Raw genomic sequence first — 13,671 nt, forward strand, 5'->3', positions numbered from 1 at the left:
AATGCCCGTTTTAGCAACAAATAAAAATATTTTCGTAGCTCCTGCACCCAATTTAATGCACTCTTCATTCTTTCTGATTTTGCCACATACTCCCTGATATGATACTCCAAAAGCAGACACGAAGAGGCTACAAATCCTAGGAAAATAAAGTTGAACCGCATAATTCATGGAAGTACTCAATAACTGTTTTAAATATATATACTTTCCTACTTAAATTATGTTAGTGATGATTCAAAAGCAATAAGAACCGAACACTCCAACACAGCACACCATTTGATCACCCTCATATGCAATATAATGCTCTTGCAAATCACTAAATTAACGTTACATCGGTGCAAGTTTAAACATGCAAGGACATGTTCATATGAAATGAAGGACGGTGACATACACTAATGGATACATTAAGGGCATAAACGCATCCTGTGAAAGGCCAGGCTCAGCACTTGTGATATAAGAAAGGGGAATCCTTAACCACCTCCTAAAGCACAAGGTGAAAATACAGCAGGACACCTTCATTTGGATTATTGGAGAATTGGAAAGATGTTGTTGTGATGCATTCATGTGGACGGAACCTTGCGACGACCATAAGCAAGCACCATCACGAACTCCTTGGCTGAGGTACCGCTAGATGCTTGCACCCTCTGTGATGATCCCCCATTTAGCCACATATCTACTAAATTGTGCAGGGTCAAACCGGAGTTCACTAGTTGGCCTCGGCACTTAATTTCCACCTATAACCACAAGTCGAAGAATCAAATATTTTTCTCCATGGGGTAAAAGAATGAGTTGATCAGAGGAATGAATTACACAGCTGAATACAATAAGCAAAGTCAGTGGATGAGACCAGTTTCCATAGTAATTCATGTTTATTGTTCTATAGTAAGAAATCATAGAATTTTTATCCTGCTCTGCTTAAGAACCTAGAACAACTGAAATAAATACAAAGTCTCATGATCATTAGTATCTTAGCCTCTGAGCCTCTGACTCTGATTGAATGCTGATCGATGTTAAGAGAGCATGGCACCCAAAACTACACTGTTCAATCTAATACATCCAAGCACTATGTGTTGCCATACAGTGTTTAGAGAATGACTGTTCAAACATGGGCAACTAATCAGGTCTAGGCATGTTAAGAGCTACAAAATGGGATGTGATGTAAATAATAAATGGATAATTTTATAAGTTTTGCACCTATAGAGGAGAAAGTAATTAAAAACCAATCAAGATTGTGGAGGCATGTTCATCAAGTATACAGTGACTTGATATATATCATGTCAGTCTTTGTGATGGAACAAATCACTAAATTATCTATTCAAAAAAAAAAAAGCAGTCATATCTATCTTCTAGAAATACAATCCATGGACCAGTTGGTTAATTTCTCTAGACGTTGCTCAATTCTGCTTCAACTTACAAAAGAGATCTTCCTCAAACAAGAGCCCATTTGAGCTTGTCACAGGCCAGCAACCCCTTATGCCCCACACAATTGTTGCCGGATATCAAGGAAGTAGTCCAAGTGCTTAGTTGTTTGCCTAGGAGTGGCACAAGAATGCTGATGATTGCGTTTTGGATCATAAGAAACATAATTGACATATTGAACAAGACTAACAGTAGTATGAGAGATGTGAAGTTCTTTAAGCATGTATTAGAAGATCGATACATAAAAAGCTTAAGAACATTTTACAATGACCCTCAAACTGACTTCAACCAATTGAGTCATTGTCAAAATACCGGACCGGATGACTTTGTCCAACCAAGTGGTCTGCCACAAATCCTAGGAGGCCAGCAAACAGGTGAGAAAGTGTTTTGATTATCACGAAAGATTGGCGGTGAATGAATAGGGAGACTGGCATCAGTGTGTAGGAAATGAAGGCATTTTTGTACTCTTGGCATACAATCGTGGCGTTAAAATTGGCATCTACAAGATTGTACGCTTGTAGAGTGACTGAGTTTGAGATATGCATCAACTTTTAAGCTAATGTAAGCACCAACTTTGATGCACTTACATGGTCGATACACTAGAACATATCATTGTATAATTTCCATAACTCAACGTACTATTCATGAACAAATTTCTAACCAACTAAAACGTTTATGAATTTCCAAACAAGCTATAGCTCTTTTATCCCTTATAAAATCCAGAGAAATAATATTGAAAGTAATAAAAAAAAGGAGTATCCTGGTACACGAGGCACCAGCTATTGCGAGGTCAAGAGAGGGTCAGATGTACGCAGTCTTACTCTACATGTGGAGTGGCTATTTTTATGTTTCAAACTTGTGACACTCCGGTCAAAATGAAGCAATCTTACCATTGTACCAAGGTCCACCATCTAGAAATATACGAAAAATAGTACAATATAATAAACAGACAGTCCTTAATGGGTTTTAGCTTTCATAGATTTACTCTAATTGCAGTTTATTTGAACTAGTTGCAGTTTGTCTGGAACTTACTCATATGATCATCAAAAAAGAAATATTTATTAACTTCATGTATTTTTAGGCATATATTTGTGGGTTCTTGCTTTTGTCTAGTATGATTTTCTTTTCCCCCCAATTGTGCAGACTTTTAGGAAATCTGGGTTTAATTAACAGCTTGTAGAAAATCAAGGACAATGCTTGTTCAAGATCATTTTGATCTAATTCTACATTTACTTCTACAACAATCAATAAAAAAATGACCGAGATTATTTGCTACTTATAGGACAATTTCTTGCATATCTTCATTGCAGAGTATCATGTTCCCTGTAGCTTCTTTCTGGTGTATGTCTACACTCTTGATACATCATATGCAAGTCAGTGTAGTTGCAACGTAAGTAGGCTCAGTAGACCCAAAGTAAAATTCTATCATCCTAGCAACAAAAAGCAACGGTGTTCGTTCCATTTTACTACCTGATACCAGTTAAGATACAAGCAAAATCTACTAATATAAGAAGGAAATTGGAAACTCACCTCAGCTTCACTTGCAATATTAAGCTTCTTTGCAAGGTATTTTTGGATGAAAGAAACAGTTAGATTGCCATCCCTAAGACCAAAAGTAGTAAAATAATATATGTTAATACAAGGCAACAATGAAAGAAATAATGGATAAAAAGAGCCATTAAGCATGATAACTAACATGCAACTTTTCTCCACTCAATTAAGCTACAAAAAGCGATAGGAATAATAATTCTTTGTGGATTCTCATTATTAGAATAATTGGCTTGTCTTCATAGTTCATGCCAACAAATATTACACAGGTAGGTACATCGATCTACAAGAGAAGTTGCTTGCAAAAGCAAAAAGAGAAATAATTAGATTTAGCATCCCTGACAGTCAAGTGGTTTGATGCGCCTATAAAAACTTCCTTCAAAAATCCTACACAGAGAAGAATTAATATTCTAGCTAGTTAGACAACAGCACTGCTGATATCCTAACACAAGTGCCTTTTAGTGACTGAATATACTTCTTTCAAACATCCTTCGCAGGGGAGAACTAATATCATAGTTAGATCAATAAATGAGTAACAAACATGCATCTAATGACAATGATAGCAGCATTCCACCTATTACAACTAATATGCAAATTTAGCTTCAGATGGTACTCACAATCCCCGAATTGCATAATAATACTTTACTCAATAACAAAATTCAATTTTCAACATATGAAATGAACTAGTTTTATGCAATTGTTCCATAATTCAGAAATTCGTATTAAATCTCTCTTCAACAGTTCAACTATTATGTTTGCCACTGAATACACCTTTATGCTTGCCTATTTCTTTCTTCCCCCTTTTCCACAGAGAGCATTGAGCATTTTCCCCAACCAACTACAGTTCAATCTTTCTTTTATTAACCATCATATGAATGAAGTAATGTAAACTATCTTCTAGTAGATCCATGATGCTGGGGGAGACCTGAATTTTTATTTGACAACTTTCAGCTGTCAAGACATCTGACGCATAGCATGTGGTTTATTGAAACATGTTGCATCTATATTGTGGACATATAACAGACACCAGATACCTATGTATTAAACCATATACCATTGCATTACTAATACAACTTGAATACGGACTTTAATCATCAAATCTACTTAATGGGCACTTTAAGAAGCAGCATATGATCTATATCAATATGTGAACCCATTCTCTATCAGATGTTGACCATCCAAATGGTGGAAAATTGATGATGGCATCTTTGGAAGAAAATTTGAGAAAGTGGCCTGCAGAAACATGGAAGGCCAGTTACACAATTTTGAGTCTATGAAAACCAATGGTATTGAAGGCAAGTCTTGACGCAATGGCAAGGTTGCTCTATTGTGACATAAAGGCCATAGGTTTGAAACAAGAAAACAGCCTCTCCGTATATAGGGATAAGGCTGCATACATCTTATCCTCCTCCGACCCTACAATGGCAAGAACTTGATGTATTGGGCTTCCCTTTTTTGAAACCAAAAGGCAGTCATCCAAGTTTCCCCAAGACTTGGAAATAGTCAAAGATGGGGGGGAGAGAGAGAGAGAGAAGAGGAGACAAATTTTTAAAAAATGAAACTTTTGTCTTTCCAAGTCCTTCTTTGCGTCTAAATTTTCCATTTCCAAAAAGGTTTTTCATCCGTTGTCCTTCTCACAGCCATTGGTTGAAATCCAACTACATCAAGCGAGGGGGCGAAAAAAGAAAAACTTTATATAGAATAATTTTTTCCTTTGTCCTTTGATCAAAATCTAAGGAATAGATGCATGTTGTACTTACTTTTTTCAAGTTTGTGGCTGATGAAGATTTAAATAATTTATGTCCAAAGTTTTTTGGAGAGAAAGTCATATTCCCTGGTCCAAAGCTGAATTGTCCTCACAATCAACAGTTTTTATTTTCTTTTTCAGATTCGTCCTATACTTTTCGAACTAGAATTTTTGCTCTAGAATGGAAAAAATGAGCTTTCTAATTTGACAATACAATTTTTTATTCAATAGTCGAGATATATATACACATGGATATACACAGATCTTTGTTATTCTTACTAATATTCTGAAAAAATATCATTTTTGTATTGACTTTCAAGAACCGAGCTACTGAATCAGTAAGGTTCTGAGTTGAGCTTCTCAGTGCAAAATGATAGATCTGCTTTCTCATATTTTTGTTAGTTCTAATTCATCGTTCTAACAGACCATAATCATCAAACCACTTACCTGACACTAGGACACAAACCTAGCCTATAGTCCAGGCGACTGCCTATGCATCATAGTGCAGAAGACGCCCAATCATCCTTGATTTCTCTGCTTCATAAGATTTTGTATATTATTTAATAAGCTAAGATATTGAAACATGCCTTAAGTCATATGAAATGAACATTTTGCATAAATGCTCACAAGGAGGCACCTTTCTAGATTTTTTGTAATACGTAATCATATACAACAGGAACAGCTTCATCTACTGTTCTAAAGAATTTACCTAAAAAACAATGCTGACTTCCTCAAAACCTTTGGCCTAATCTCAATAGATGCAACTCAGCATTCTGCATTACCTTTGCAATCTCACTTCACACCTCCACACCTGCTTTCTACATGCTTCCTTGCAATAAATTTTCAAGAGCTATGCTGGCATGTTTCCACACCCAGACCTGCCATAGCGCTAGTCCCTATTTTAAGCAACTAAAGGCCTGATTACCAAGAAAGCCATGGCTTTATCTGAAGAAAATAAGGGCATTATGTACACTTTTTGATAATGTGAATATGTTATATATCCCTTTCTTAGGTCACAGCTGCATGCAACACCAATTTAGCATAAAAGACATGGAGAGTTTACTTCATTTTCCTTTCTTCTTTACCATTTAATTTTCATGTTCATACTCTATTCTATTTCTTAAAAAACTAAAATGTTTCCCAGAATGGCTCTGTCACATCAAAAACATCCTGAAAAGAATGCATCTTATAGCATAACTTTACACATGACATTCAAAATGACAAAAACAAATAGAGCAAAATGAGATACCTTTTGAACAATGCAAAATAGTTAATTGTGACATTAGCATGTTCTAGAGCCATATTGAGGAGGGAAAACTCACTTGATCCTCAAGTAATTTGCAGGTACCTGGGGCAATTGCGAATCTCCTTCCCTGAAACCATGTTGCAAACTCAGAAAAGAGGCTTTTAAAAATAACAAAGCATAGAAATTACAACTATAACTTCCAGAAAAGGGAACAGTTTCTCACTGGTCAAAAGAGGGAACTAATGAAAACCAAACTTGATTTATCCTCCTTTCACGTTGAGCACCTGCAGAATCAAGCAGTGCCTGAGTTGAGGTTCCTAACTCTTTCCTCTTTCGGCTATTTCCTTGCAGTCTCCTAGCTCTTGCCATCACTGGATGCATTGGAACACTTTCATGCTTCTCATCATGAATTTTCAATTTATTTGGATGTTCCCTACCCTTCACCTTATGAAACTGTACTTCATTATCAGCACCATTGATTTGCTCTGCCTTTATAACAGGACTCCATGGACTAGACTTAGGAGACTTTGATCTGTTTGCAGCTTCAACCAGGAAATTTAAAGGTTTCAAAAGCTCAGTCTTATCCAAAAAGGACTCTTCACCATTCTCTGTATCTTTGTTAGGTCTATGGTTAGATGGCTCTGCTTTTGTAGAACTCTGGAAGGTTCACCAAATACGAATGTCAATATAGATAATTATAGAAAGGCAGCTCTGAGCACGAGTAAGTATATGAAGAGTATTTTCCACTTAAATCAGAGATATAAAAAACAATGATCATAATTCTACCTGTCTTCTGTTCTGAGTCACCTTGCTCGAAGTCTCAGTTGAGATTGAGTCTTCTGCTTGCTTTTCAGCATTATTATCTTCTTTTTTAATAGACTGGTTAATAACAGGACTTAATCCACGTAGTGCAGCAGCCCTTCTAGCTACAGCTTTTGTCCTTCTTCCTGTCAGACCTGTCTGTGTTGCTATTCGAGGAGTGTTGACGACCAAAGAAGAAAGTGATCTTTCTTTTCTTCTAACAGGCAATGCAATGGGAGGCACAATTTCCGGAGCATTAACCTTTCTTCTTTTGAATGGAAATATCTTTGCTCTCACATCTTGTAGATTGTGATCAGGTCTGCGTACATTCTAGCATCAATTCATGCACTTCCACAACGCATGTAAGCATAAAGTTAGACGAAATAACTCTCTTGAGATTCTTCTTGTTGCATTCAACTTCAATAAAATGAATTTTCATGCTCCCAAGTTTGGTGAAGCAAGGCAGGCTCCAGTCTAACAAAATTTAGACATCACCCACAAGCTTTCTGTCTTTCAACCATTTAGCTGGGAAAACAAGATCCCTCCAAAGGCAACATATAATTACAGCAAGATCACATAATTTCCAAGTTCAGCAATGCAATTAACAGGCCGAAGTGGAAAAACCACATATAAACAGAAATATGCAATTGAGTTGAAACTCTAACAACAAAATAAAAGGTGAAAGACACTAGGATGTGCTTCAAATGGAGCAAGAAATCATTTCAACAAGTTTTGCTAAAATGGACATAGTTTCAGTGCCATGAAATCACAAAGACCTACACAATTACCACCTACATTTTCAACAATTTCAAGTCATTACAGATTAATTATTCCATGACATTATAGCTCCGCCTTTCAAGAAACCTAACACCATTGCTTTGCATGGTAGCTTTTTAATCTGCACACTGGAGGCACATTTGGAGGATGAACAAAGAAAAAGATGGTGCCTACTTGCTTTGATGCTTCTTTGCTCTGATCACTAGACTCAACACTTCACTTATAAGACAACAGGGAGAACAGATTGCAAGAGTTATGCTTCTAGTGTCTTAGGTGCTTCCAGCACATGGCAATAGAATTATAAAAATCAACCAATTTAGTACAACGGTTGATAAATGGAAAATCTAGGGCTTTAAAAATATTCAGGGTAATGACCTGGGGATCCATTGGAAAAATTATAATGCTATTCTTTTTGGTATCTTATTAGAGACTTCTAAACAATAGATATAAAACAAGGACTTTGTAAGGCAAAAAGGTTTCAAGGATTAGAGTTTGATGCCATAGCTAAGATCTTTTTCAGTGCTCCACTAGAAGGCTAAGGTGAGCTTCAAGTTTGGTTTCAGGATGAGTGGAGTGGTCTATAAACAGATTAACTCCTCTGTTACTATGGATTATTCAGTGAAAGGATACAGGCTTAGTGCTTTCCTTTCATGCAAACTCAGCATGTATTAAAAAAAGCTGTTGTAAATCTAGCAAATACATTGGTAAGCAATCAAAAGAGAGGAATAAAAAATTGTGCAAGATTTGAGCTCTGGCTTGAGATGCATTAATGTTACAGATCCCATGATAGGGCTATTAAAGGAAGTTTTGAGGGGAATTGATTGTGTTTTATGCTTAATGACTACCTCTTTGCATGAAAATAGCCTATGGAGCATTCACGTTTAGCACTGATCACATTTAAACTCCAAAACTGAAGGCTTAATAGTGAACACACCTGGAAGGATGACCCTGCCTTTGGTATTTCTAATAGGAATAATGAATTATATTGGTTAGTTTCACTCAGGCCGCCAAAGCACTGGTATCAATCAGGGAAAACACAACGGGATGCAGCAAGATCAAGTGCTGATATGCGTTGCTCCACCAACATTTTCAGACTCAATATCAGACCCCACACTGGTACTTTAATGGTACGGTTCGGGATGGGTTGGAAAGACAACCCTCGTAGGATGCTGCTGGAGGCAAGACAGCAGCAATACCATGTATTGGTATGGTATCATAACAAGCCCCTATACTCTACCAATACCCTATTGGATCTGTACGGTAAGCTTGGTATGGGGCAATACGGATCAGTATAGAAAACCTTGGGACATAGCTTAAACTTTATGGTTATAGATATTACTATACGGAGACATTGTTGATGTACCAATGGATTTGTAGGAGATAACACTATGTGCTTCAACTAAATATTAGAGACAAAAGAATCAGCCAGCCTGATATCATTATGCACTAGGTCTATACAAAAAATAAAAAAAGTTACACAGACTTTTACTTGTGGATTATTATATTATCAAATCAAGCTTTTGAGAAACACTTTCAAAATATAGTTTAAATATACATACCTTATCAATTTCAAAAAAATATATATCAATTTCTGGGCTGTAAAGGGGAACTTATGGTCATGTGGAAAATAATCTGCACTAAAAAGGGTTTATAGGTCCCAATTTTTCTTGAATTTCTTCAAGAGGCTACTATCTCATGCCATTTTGGTTTCAGGGAATCTACCTTTATGTATTTGTTTTCCCACATAGATTATTATCATATGTAGCTGCAGTTCACGACCCTCACAATTGCAACTCTCTCTCCTCTTTTTGACATTTGGAAATACCTCATTTTAGTAGCTAGAATCTTATACTTCAGGTGCTGAAACTGCTTTGAAGTTTCTTTAGAATCTTGCTTCCAAACTCACTTCCTTGGCACTTTTTGCTAAAAAAACTTTCCAAAGCCACGCTTCCTGCTCTTGTATCCACATCCATTCTCAGTTCAAGTAACTAAGATCCCTATCTTTCTATTTCACACCCTTAGAAAATAAAAGGCTGATAATCCCATCTATGTTTCTTTTTTCTTTTTCTTTTTTTTTTGTTCTTCCCATTACTACTCTCCACTCAATCTAACAAAGAATAACTTTAATGCACAGGTTGAAATTCTATTGTATTAATATCCCCAATAGTTTAGCCATAATATTCTACAGGTTTTTTATCCAAGATGCTTTGAAGTAAGGGTTAGCAAACAAAGTTAGAAACTTAACTGAGCAATATAACAACTGAAAGTCTAAATATTTCCAGAGAAAAGAAATAACCTGAGCTTCTCTATTGGAGCACAACCCAGATCGGTATTGCATATTGGGCAGCAATCTAACTCCTCGTCGGTGAGTTTCTCCAAGATACACTTCCTGCAAACTGTTTCAATGATAAAAATATTAAAGAATTGTTACATCACCAACTCACTAAGCATACCGGGATTCCCTCTAGGGAAAATAGAATAGCAGACGAGCAAGAAATGCTCTATTCATTGCTTTAAGATAACATTAAAAAAAGCATCAAATATTTGACTATCAAAAAATGATTTAAAGTTGACGGATAGAAATATAATTTAGGAGTAGAGAAACATGATATATTCATATACGATGAGGCCCTAGAGTAATTACTAGCCTTCAGAGATAACCTTAGCCAGAAATAAGAAAACAAGAACAGTGACTTCATCAAGGAACTGCTGAAATGAAATGTTTGGGAAGTTCAGCGACAGTGTACTTACAACAGAATCAGGAAACTGCGACTCAAATTAAGATTCTCTAGACAAAGATATGCCCCCAGCATGACAACCTTACAACCAACCTGATGAACTAATTAATCATTATTAGTAGCTTCATGATCATAATTAGTCAATACTTAACAACTAAGCAGGTTCAACTGGCATGACAACCTAATAAACAAGCCAATAAAGATTACAAACTAACTAACGACAAATAGAAGCTCGGTGTATCATGATTGATCAACAATTAACGGCTACGCAGCTTCAACTGAATAGAAGAATGTAGACATGCAGCTACAAAGATTTTGTGCAAAACCTCTCATGATAAGTACTGTTATGGACATATACAGCAATTTTTTCCTATATTGGTAAAAAGCATGAAATATAAACTGAAGAACAGAAAAGAAGTCTATCGAGTACCAAGTGTCATATATTATAGAGTCAAGGAACTCAGAAGCATAGATTTAACGGACAGACAACAGTTTCGATCATAAGGACATTAATGCAATTCCCAACTCAATTCTAGTATATGGAAGAGGACGTTCAACATTGTATAGTAAAATCATATATTTGATGTCCACTTCTCTCAGAAAAGGAAAGATACCCAAAGTTTGCTGCTTCCATACTAAATTATTAAGACGCAGAGGGCAACAGCTAGATGAAATTTAATTTCTGATGGAATCACAACAGCATGCATGGAGCTTCCCCTGCTCCTTTCAACTAAAAAACACTCGAAAATGTCCACGTTTAATCTCAATAGCTTCTGCCGGTGCCAGATGAGTAATGACACCAGTAACCAGATAAAGGTACCACCTTTCTCCATGTGCGAACACTCATCAACCTCCTCCTACCTCACTATGGCGGCAGAGCCGGAAGAAGACAACACAGAAGCCGAAACAGCCAACGGTGCATGCGACTGCAGGACCTCGTGTCAAAGGGGAACGGACCGAAACCATAGAAGAACCACCTTTGAAACCAGTTTCGACACAAGACCAGCCTCCAATCTCAAAAACCAATTGAAACAAAGGAAAACCCAGATCGCTAGATCGAATAATTACCAAAAATATAAAAAAAAAACATCACAGAACAGAACCAGGAAATATAAATTCATGAACCCGGAATCGAATAGCCCGAAACCAAACGGCACCCACGTAGGGGAAAAAAAATTCAATAAAATGAATCAACCGAGATGGCGAAACCCAGAGAAGAAGAGAGAGACGGAGAGGAGAAAGCGGAGAGGGGGGCTCACACGTGTGGAGGCATTCGGAGATGGTGGTGGCGTCGCGGAGGAGCTTGTGACAGAGGGGACACGTCATGCACGCGGCCAGCAGCTCCCTCTTGACCATCACCACCTGCGGCGGCCGCGCCGCCGTCCCGGACCCGTCGTTGGCCATCTCCTGCACCGCCAGCCCGCGGCCCCCGCGCCGCTCAGCACGCCTCCCTGCATGCCTGCTCGCAGCGCCACAGCCCGCCGTCCCCTACCATCCCTACGGCTTCGGAACCCACATTGATCGCCTAATCACGTAGGGAAAGCAGAAACGAGGGGGATCTGACGACGAGAACGGATAACGATCGGATTTTATGCAGAGAAAAGGAAGAGGAGAGCGGTCTGAGGGTGGATTTGGAGAAGGAAAGGGGGGAGGAGAGTGGGAGAGCGGGCGAAAGAGAGAGGGATCGAGCGACGACGAGGAGCCCCAGAGAGAGAGAGAGAGAGAGAGAGAGAGAGAGAAGGGAAGGCAGGAGAAACGGGTGGGGGCGGAGAATAAATATTTATAATAAAAGTGATAAATATGAAAAGAGAAGATTAAAAAAAAAAAAAAGGAGAGCACGGAACGAGGAGGTTTTTCGCGTGCTCGGGCCGAACCCACGCGTCCTCGAGGTGGGTAGACCATCTCTCCTTGGGCAAAGCCGGACGCTAACGTGCGCCACAGTTGGGCGGTTCAGAATTGAACTGTTGGGTTGGTCGAACCCGAACCCGAACCTGAACCCAAATCCGGCTCTCTCTCGCTCGCTCTCTCTTCTTTATGTTTTTGTTTTTGGTTTGGCTTGTGCTGGTTTAGTGAGAACCGGTATTCTTTTTTGACGAGGTGGCACTCCGGTTCAACATTTATCTTAAAGTGCACAAAAATGGGAAGAGGGTCAGCTTCTAGGCTCCAACCACCAAAGGTGGGGGGCAGTCACCTAGACCACCTTGAGAGAGGAAAAAACAAAAAAAAAAAGAGGGAAAGACAAAAAAAAAAAAAAAAAACCGAAGGGAGGGGAGAAAGGGAAAAGATAAAATTCACTTTATTATACTAAGCAAAAATGACACATGATATGTATTGCATTGCATTAGGGTATTCCCATGCATGCTCCTCAAATCGAGGATATATCAATGCATAGAAAGTCTGAGTGACTATCTTTTGGCAAGCTTGGCGCCGTTACAATTTGATTTTTTTTAAATTGAACAAGCTTTTATGTGTCACATTTATTGAATCTACTATCAAATTCAACTTCTACAATAGCATAATCTCAAGTTAGATATCTAATCATTGCCCCATTTCTTCTAGGATATTTCACCCATCTTTGCTCACCTAGCTCCTTTTCTTAAAGAAAGATAATAAAAGTGTGTTAAGAAAATTAATTTTCCAACCTTGAACCTATCCTTATCTCTTCTCATTATGTTGCATAAGCGTATAAGTTATTATAGATGTTGTAGTCTCCATTAGAAAATAAAATTGGGGCCCCTATTTCGACCATCTATGAGAAAAAGAAAGAAGAGGCAAAAAGGAGATAAATGCCACTTCGTTATACAAAGCAAAACCGGAGTCTAACGTGTATTGTATTACAAAAAGGCACCTTCATGCATGCTCATGAGATGGCAAATTATAAAATTTTTGAGAATCGCTGGGTACATGCCCTTTAATAAAGAATATGTCAAAGTGCATATCTTCTTACAAGCTTTGCATGGTTATAATTTCTTTTATTTAAATAAAATAATATTTATATATCACATATATTGATTCTATTGCAAATTTTAAGTATAATACTAGTATATATATGCTGTGTGGATAGTTTTACGACCAACCCTATTTCTTCTTGGACATTTTACATTATCCCATTTGTTTTTGGACATTAAGTCAAGTTCTTTTTTAAGCAAATACACTTATCTTTGTTCAACCGGCTCTCCCACTTACAATGAAACGATAAAAATGCACTAAGAAAAATGGTCATCGATCTTGCATATTTGAAATTATGGGCATTTGTTATGCTACTTCTCGCATGCTTCGCATACGCTAAATAGTATCTATTATAACTCCATATTTGTCATGGGTGATGTATGTGATTTTTCGGATTGCCCTATTCTTTGTAGATATTTGTGCTAACTATATACATTATACATACCGAG

At 37.6% G+C, this 13,671-nt stretch overlaps 1 protein-coding gene across 1 annotated transcript; it reads right to left on the reverse strand.

Annotated features, from left to right (window-relative positions):
* Nucleotides 1–272: 272 nt before the first annotated feature.
* On the reverse strand, nt 273–12,036 carry DRIP2 (DREB2A-interacting protein 2). Its single transcript, XM_008787874.6, has 7 exons — nt 11,533–12,036; nt 9,832–9,931; nt 6,744–7,077; nt 6,181–6,614; nt 6,034–6,084; nt 2,947–3,019; nt 273–731 (listed from the first exon to the last, which is right to left on the reverse strand). The coding sequence occupies exons 1-7, from the start codon at nt 11,675–11,677 to the stop codon at nt 558–560; spliced, it is 1,311 nt and encodes a 436-aa protein (XP_008786096.3). The 5' UTR covers nt 11,678–12,036; the 3' UTR covers nt 273–557.
* Between the last annotated feature and the right edge of the window lie 1,635 nt (nt 12,037–13,671).

The sequence above is a fragment of the Phoenix dactylifera genome, chromosome 9 (genome assembly GCF_051530095.1).
Source record: "Phoenix dactylifera cultivar Ajwa chromosome 9, Ajwa_hap1_PhDact_Kaust_v1.1, whole genome shotgun sequence".
In the NCBI taxonomy this organism is placed as follows: Eukaryota; Viridiplantae; Streptophyta; class Magnoliopsida; order Arecales; family Arecaceae; genus Phoenix; species Phoenix dactylifera.

What these genes read in the sequence shown, in the direction of transcription:
- DRIP2 (XM_008787874.6), bottom strand. Translation starts at nt 11,677, where the DNA reads ATGGCCAACGACGGGTCCGGGACGGCGGCGCGGCCGCCGCAGGTGGTG. An exon ending in CTCCGAATGCCTCCACACGT is followed by an intron (nt 9,932 to 11,532) that starts GTGAGCCCCCCT and finishes TCATTGAAACAG; the next exon opens with TTTGCAGGAAGTGTATCTTG. An exon ending in GCAAATTACTTGAGGATCAA is followed by an intron (nt 3,020 to 6,033) that starts GTGAGTTTTCCC and finishes TTTTGGTCTTAG; the next exon opens with GGATGGCAATCTAACTGTTT.